Source organism: Notechis scutatus, chromosome 2 (assembly GCF_049901735.1).
Source record: "Notechis scutatus isolate UNSWTSFEM ecotype Mainland chromosome 2, rNotScu1.2, whole genome shotgun sequence".
Taxonomy (NCBI): Eukaryota; Metazoa; Chordata; class Lepidosauria; order Squamata; family Elapidae; genus Notechis; species Notechis scutatus.
Genome location: NC_142010.1, coordinates 64,901,359 through 64,909,090, shown reverse-complemented (window position 1 = coordinate 64,909,090; position 7,732 = coordinate 64,901,359). Strand labels below are relative to the sequence as shown.

Here is a 7,732-nt window from a genome sequence, read left to right as displayed (position 1 = left end):
TTCACTTTTTTGGTTTCCAAATTATTTTGGCAATGGCCACGCACAACTGGAGATCAGAATTGTCACATAACTCAGTGAACGTGATTCATCTGATAAGTGTTCATTGTGTGCTCTTGTTAAATCAGTCCAGAGAGCACAACTCTTACATTCCTGGGAATGCGGCAGCATTTGTTATCTCCATTACCCATATTTTGCATTTTAAGTAACTTATTGCCTTCATTATCTTCACTTGGAACAAGGTGGCAATAGATGTGACAGAAGCTCAGAGTTATGAACAGACAGGACTTGGAATCTTATTTTTATTTATTTTTTAATAAATACAATTTACATTAAAGGAAAAGGATTTCAATTTGTAATTTTCACAGAGGGCGGAAGGGTACGGGGAGAGAAGATTAAAAATGCCAACGTCAAAAAGAGGGGGGGGGTATGTGGCATAGGTGGAGGGAGGCTTGCAAGCCAGAGTCCTTCATCTCCAGCAGTGGCAGGTTCTTAACAAGACCTGGCTGGACCTTCAGCCCTCCATCAAAGCTCCTGCAGCAGGAGCCCTCGTAGGGCTTCAGACAGGACAAGAGGCATAGGACAAAAAAAAAAAGACCTTTTCACAGCAGGTAGCAACAACTCCATTAAAAAATCATGTTCAAAATAATCCACGGTTTCACAATCCATGATTCAATCCCACACTTCAGTAAAAATGCCCTATGTTATTTTTAAATTTGTTTTTTTTTTTTTTTAATCTCCAAGAAAGCCATTTGGATAATTTAAATTTTAGAAGGATACAAAGTCATACCTTCTTTATAATACCTGCCTGGTTTGTTTGTTTTTATTCCCCCCCCCCTTTTTTTTCCCCCCCTTGTTTGTCTCATATAAAACTATTTCTGTTCTTTAGGAAAGAACTATTTATACAAAGAAAATATATTGTGAAATATCTTCAGAAGTCTTCCTGGAGAAGTCATGTCTTGGCCTAAAAAAAATGACCAAAAAAAAAAAAAAGGCAGAGAAAATAAAGGCCAAACCCCTGGTCTCTGTAGAAAGACTCTGGACCTATCCTGAGCCATGTCTGTCCACTGCAAAACTGGAAGGACTGGATTTCTGCCATGTAGAAGAAGCTTGAGAGGGTGCTCGGTATTCGCCTCTTGATTGGCTTTCCTGGCTTCCGAGTCGGGAGCTTCTCCGCTGCCAAAGTCCCGGAGGAAGACTGCGCCTCATTCATTCAGAGACAAAATTATGTCATCTTCCAGATCCAAGTTATCTGAGCTGTCAGCTGCAAAGGGTGACCAATTCGTTGTTAAAAATATTCAGTTATTAAGGTTTGATAAAGCAAGAGGACCTTGTCCAAATGAAATACTGTAGGTTAAACAGCTATGAAACATTTCTTGTTTTTATTATAAAGGAAAGGTGGTTTACACTTGAAAGGAATGAAGACATTAACAACGTATTATATGGTCTTTCCCCAATCTATTGCCTTCCTAGAACTTCCACCCAGTGCAGCCCTCCTTTGTAATGTGGTTCTGTTAGAAGAGCTAAAAATGTCCAATTTCTAGGACAGAATCATTTGCAACATGAAGAATTTGGCACTACTATTATTTTGTTTTTATCATTGTTAATTAATCATTATAGTTTTCCCCTGGAATTTTTCATGGAGAAGGATGTTCTAGAGTGCCATTTTTGATTCATGAAAATACAAGGATACTTTCAAAAGCTATACCAACAAATCTCATTTCAGGCAGAATTTGGTGATCCATCCAGAGGTTTTATATGAAGGATGGAAAAACGTTCGAGACAAAATTCCATTTTGTGGAAGAGTGGAAAACCCACAGCAAAATCCCTCTGAAAAACAAAAAGGTAATACAAAGTGGAACATTTTACCAGAAATTCCCAGACCAACTGAAAGCAGTGAAAAGAAAGTTATGTCATATTTGACAGGGAATTGCTGAAGGTTTGCATAGAAGCAAATTTTTTCCTCCTCTCACATACCTCAAAATAGACACTTGATTTTCTTTTTCTCCTTTGACACTGTTATCTAATCACATAATTTCATTGATGCCTGCCTTTAATTTCATTTCCTCCTATATCTCATATTCTTTCCGTTGCTAGCTTTTTAATAACTATTACGATCATGGCTAGTGTTACACTGATTGGTCAATGACCAAAGAAAAAACATGAATACAAAATAACTCAATAATGAGAGTTATTGAGATATTAATATACTATGTAGTATATTATGTAGCAGTTACAGGTAAAAAAAAAAGATGAATCTTTCACGCAAGGCATAGCTAACCAGACCATTCATTTCAAACTTTGCACTTTCCGGCAGAAAGCACAACTGAACAAAGCTTAACAACTCTCAAGGAGATTTTTATAACTTAATCAGCCAATAGAAAGAACGCCCCTTGCACTTCAGGAGGGAAATGCTAACTTCGAATGTGGAATGTAGTACAAGGAACAACATAGCAAGATGGGTGAAACAGTCTCAGTGGTCTCCAAACACAGATTTAGGCATGGTGGTACCGAACTTCCCCTTTAACACCTTCAGGGCTAATGCTGTTGTATATATCCTTTTATGCCCAATTATTCAGGATAGCAAATAGCTGAGACCACCAATCTATCTTTGGCAGGTTCAAGTCAAAGACTCTATCGGATGTTTAATATTGCTTTCTCTAGTCCAAAATTAATAGTGATTGGGCTAAGACACAGCAACTGGACAAAGGGAAGGATACCTTCTTCCCAAGAAGAGGCAAAATTATCATCAAGGGTATGGGTGCTGCATCGCTGGTACAGCGATGTTATTTAAGATCTATATGAAACTGCCAAGGACTCATCTGCCAGTGATGGTAAAGCATCACTGGTTGCTGAAGATACTTAATAATACATTGCCACCCTTGGCCAACCTGTAGATACCATGGAAAACCTGAACTGATATATCTAAAAGCTGTTAGAATCTAGATACGCTGAAATAATCTCTGATTAAATCCTCCCAAAACTGAGTTGCTCTTCATCTAAAAATACCGTGGCACTCTGGTGGAGCCCGTTTTGTACACTGATTAAAATACCAGGCTTGAAACCAGGAGCCTGAGAGTTCTAGTCCTAGCTGGCAGAAAAGCCAGCTAGGTGACTTTGGGCCAGTCACTCTCTCAGCCCAACTCGTCACACACGCGGTTGTTGTGAAGAAAGTGGGAGGAGGGAGGGGCATAGTAAGTATGTTTGCCACCTTGAATTATTTATAAAAATAATAGAGATTAAAAATGTTTTTCAAACCTGGTAACATGGGTTCTGATAGCTACCAAAGAAAGAGGTGGAATTCAAAGTGCTGGTGATTATCCACACAGCCTTGTCTGATGCAAAGCTGGCTTATCTTAGGCTTTGGCTTGCCAACATGGATTCCCAACCTCTTGAAAAGGCCTACTGAGAGTACCTCTTCTGCCTATGGGACAAGGATTGGCAGCACTGATCCCCGCGTTCTGGAACGGGCTTCCCTGGCAGCAAAAAGAGCAGAAGACTCCTTCCTCGCATTCAACAAAAAGTCCCGTTTTTAAAAAAAATTTATTATCCTTTTGGCCCTAGCTGATTGAATCACATCAAATAAATACACTGCAAACATTCATTCTGTTATTTATGATACTGTCGTAATTTGCTGCTTTTGTTGCTTTCTACCTTATTGTCGCCTAGCTCGCAGCAAGATTGGTCCACATAAATCACACAGAATCAAAATAATTTCGAGAAGACTTGTGCATACTTACTATCACCGAGGATCAGCTCAACTTCCTCATCTGCATCAGAGTCGTCGTCTTCTCCGTCGTCTCCCTCTTCGAGCAGGTTGGCCACTTCCTCATCTTCGGAAGGGGAGAAGTCATTTTCTCCATCCTCGCCCGCATTCTCATTGTTCTCTTCTTCCTCCAAATCAGCTTCCAGCAACTGATCGGTGTCCAGCTCATCTAGGTCATCAGTATCATCTTCATCTTCATCATCATCCTCTTCCTGTTCCTCCTCTTCCTGATAAAGACATGACAGAAGCCCCATAAGAAGGATAAAACCTGAACAGGGTAACAAGCAAACCGGGAGAGATAATTCCAGGTCACTTGCCGAGCATTATATTGATAGAGTTTAGAAAAGTCCCTCTCCAGCTTCTATCAAATGTAGTGCAGTAATAGTTGTAAGGGGACACGGTGGTTCAGTGGTTAAGACGCTGAGCTTGTCGATCAGAAAGGTCGGCAGTTCAGCGGTTCAAATCCCTAGCACTGCGTAATGGAGTGAGCTCCCATTACTTGTCCCAACTTCTGCCAACCTAGCAGTTTGAAAGCATGTAAAAATGCAAGTAGAAAAATAGGGACCACTTTGGTGGGAAGGTAATAGCGTTCCGTGCGCCTTCGGCGTTTAGTCATGCTGGCCACATGACCACGGAGACGTCTTCGGACAGCGCTGGTTCTTCAGCTTTGTAACGGAGATCAGCACCACCCCCTAGAGCCAGAAACGACTAGCATGTGTGAGGGCAATCTTTCCTTACCTAGTAGTTGTAATGGTAGTAATTTTACTTATAATGCACTTATAACTAATGCAATAAAGCTGCACATTATATAAAAATGCTACAATAATAAATTACTATCAACTATAGTACCTAAATATAGTGTCTAAACTAAAAGAACTATGACATAAATGATAGCTCAAAACTTATACCTATGTCAAGCAACCAAAAAATTGCTGAATATACTGACAACAATAAACATAATGATAGCCATGATTTTTAAACATAATTTAACACAATATGTGGCTTGGTTTACACTCATCACTATGCCACAATGAATTGGGAAGGAAGAAATAAATCATATTTTTAAAAGTATTTTAAACAGCTTTAGAAAAAATGATAACCTACATTCAGGGGTTTAGATCCTGACTATTGAACTTTCATCCAAATTCATAGTTATGGTAACTTGTCCCACTAAGTTAAACATGTATCTAGTTTGATTCACCCAACATTTGGTTCAATGTAAAATGGTAAGTCCCCCTGAACCTTGATCAAAGTTAAAAAATGAAACCTGCCCACCATCACTAGCTCCCTTTAACTGTATTGTTCCTGAACCAGTGAGCATCTTTAATTTGGTTGAATAATCTACTAGTAAATGACTGATAGTCTGACCTCCTTTTCTTTGCAGCAACCCCTCAGATATTGGAAGACTGCTATCATGTCTGCCCTAGTCCTTCTTTTCATAACCCAGTTCCTGCAACTGTTCTTCATATATTTTAGCCTCCAGTCTCCTAACTAGTCAAAGACATTCCCATACTTTCCATTTAATATAAAAGGTTCTTCCTGACCCTTCCTCCAATTATTCTATGACCAAATTGTACTATTTTTCTAAAACAGTATAAACTGTAAATTGTAAAAGGAAATATGTCATTACTTCTCAACAAGAAAATTGCTGCTTTTTAAAAAGGCAAAGGAGGAATCATTTCACCTTATTATTAGACTACATCTTCTCACCCTGCATTAATATATCAAGATAAATGCCATTCATACATTCCAAAAACATGTCATACTTAAAATGCAATTCGGTTATGCAAATGGCTAAGCTATACATAATTATGTTTATTCATTAAGATGTATTAACAACATAGCCAAACCTTACAGGTCTTCAATGTAAACTTATTAATATGTGCACAAGTAGTGGCATTTATAATAAAAGCTATCTCAATTAATTTGCATCAGTTGTACTTTGCCTCCCTGTAACAAAGCCCCAATATAAGTACATTTCTAACAGAAGGGCAATATAATTCAGCCTGGCAATATAATCTAGGGATACACGTTAGTGGGAAGGTATCTTTTCTTATTTCTCAGTCATCTCAATTGATAAATTAAAAGCAGAAAGATAGGCAACAAATAATACTAAGTTGTTACACAGTACATCTCTTGCCTACAAGTAAACCATCTTTCAGTTTCACAGACCACACAAGAACTGCACATGTATTCACACAAAAAGCTTCCCCCCATAGATGATCTAAACAGATTTCACTGTTTTCGGGTTCTGTGAGTAGGGAAACCTGCAATCTCACCTCAAGATCACTGGGCGGGAAGCGAGGCGGGAAGGTTTAACTTCTAGATGAAAGTCCAAGTTTCTGTTCCTATTAGCAATTGCAGCCATGTCAAATAGTAGGAAGAACTTCTGTTGAGCCCTACCAAAAGCCAAGGAGACTCCCATACAAAGAAGGGGCCAGAGTAGCCCACCTCTCAAACTACATATTTCACACTATATCTGAATAATGGAAGCTTATTGCTAAACTGTATAAAAGGAACTGCCACTGTCAATTATATTTTCATTAAAACACCTTTAGTTTTAAATTCTCATTAGTCCTGGGAAACTAATGATTAGTTTCTACTACTACTGTAGACTTTTGAGACTCCTTAGATAGAGGGAGAAACAGGCAGCTTATAACATCCATATATGGGAAAATACATACATATGTACAAAAACATTTCACTTGGTATTTTGGGCATAGTCTCCAAATTTTTGAAAGAGACCATGAATTCAAAATCAGCCATTAATAATTATTTTACATAAAAGGTATCTAAAGATTCAGTATTTAAGAAAAAAATCAGATGGCTCTAATCCCTATTACTAATAACAGAAGCTTTAAAAAACCTGCAGATTCACAACAGCAGTCCTTGACTTGCAGCCACAAGTGGGACTAAACTTCTGTTGCTAAGCCATGTTCTCATTAAATAAGTCACATGCCTGATTTTACAACCTTTTTGCTGGGATCATTAAGTGAATCATGCTGTGTTTAAGCAAATCTGGTTTCCCTCATTGGCTTTGATTGCTAGAAGCCCCCTGGGTGGTCACAAATAGCCAATACCTGATTCTGGGACACTGAGATCATCTACAGAGGAATTATTGAGTCTGTCATCTGCACCTCTATAACTGTTTGGTTTGGTTCTGCAACCCAACAGGACAGACACAGACTCCACAGGATAATTAGGACTGCAGAAAAAACAATGGCTACTAACCTGCCTTCAACTGAGGACCTGTATACTGCACGAGTCAAAAAGAGGGCTGTAAAAATATTTACAGACCCCTCACATCCCAGACATAAACTGTTTCAACTCCTTCCCTCAAAACGACGCTATAGAGCATTGCATACCAGAACAACTAGACACAAGGACAGTTTTTTCCTGAATGCCATCACTCTGCTAAACAAATAATTCCCTCAACACTATCCAACTATTTACAGTCTGCATTACTATCACTATTAATCTTCTCATCACTCCTTATCGCCCATCCCCTCCCACTTGTGACTGTATGACTAACTTTGTCACTTGTATCCTTACGATTTATATTAGCTGTTTCCTAGTATGATTTGATGGCTTATTGTACCCTATGACTATTATTAAGTGTTGTACCTTATGACTCTTGACTCTTTGACGAATGTATCTTTTCTTTTATGTATGCTGAGAGTATTTGCACCAAGACAAATTCCTTGTGTGTCCAATCACACTTGGCCAATAAAGAATTCAATTCAATTCAATTGAATTCTATTCTATTCTGTATGTATGTCAGTTGCCAAGCACTCAAATTTTGATCCTGTGAGTGTGGGGACACTGCGATGGTCATAAACGCAAGGACTTGTCAATGTCACTTTTTTCAGCACCATCATAACTTTGAACAGTCGCTAAAAATGGTAGTAAGTTGGGAACTATCTGTATGTATTTGAAATTGCAATTATTATTTTTTTAAATCCAGGAAAG

General features: G+C 38.5%; 1 protein-coding gene across 3 annotated transcripts in view; it reads right to left on the bottom strand.

Annotated features, from left to right (window-relative positions):
* Nucleotides 1-285: 285 nt before the first annotated feature.
* DCAF1 (DDB1 and CUL4 associated factor 1) overlaps nucleotides 286-7,732 on the bottom strand; it is a 49,712-nt gene continuing 42,265 nt past the window's right edge. For all 3 annotated transcript variants that reach the window (XM_026673256.2, XM_087954944.1, XM_087954945.1), the window contains exons 23-24: nucleotides 3,738-3,990; nucleotides 286-1,261 (exon numbers count right to left, since the gene is read on the bottom strand). In XM_026673256.2, coding sequence (XP_026529041.1) covers nucleotides 1,203-1,261; nucleotides 3,738-3,990 — 312 coding nt within the window. In that variant the 3' untranslated portion in view covers nucleotides 286-1,202. The remainder of the gene's footprint in view (nucleotides 1,262-3,737; nucleotides 3,991-7,732) is intronic.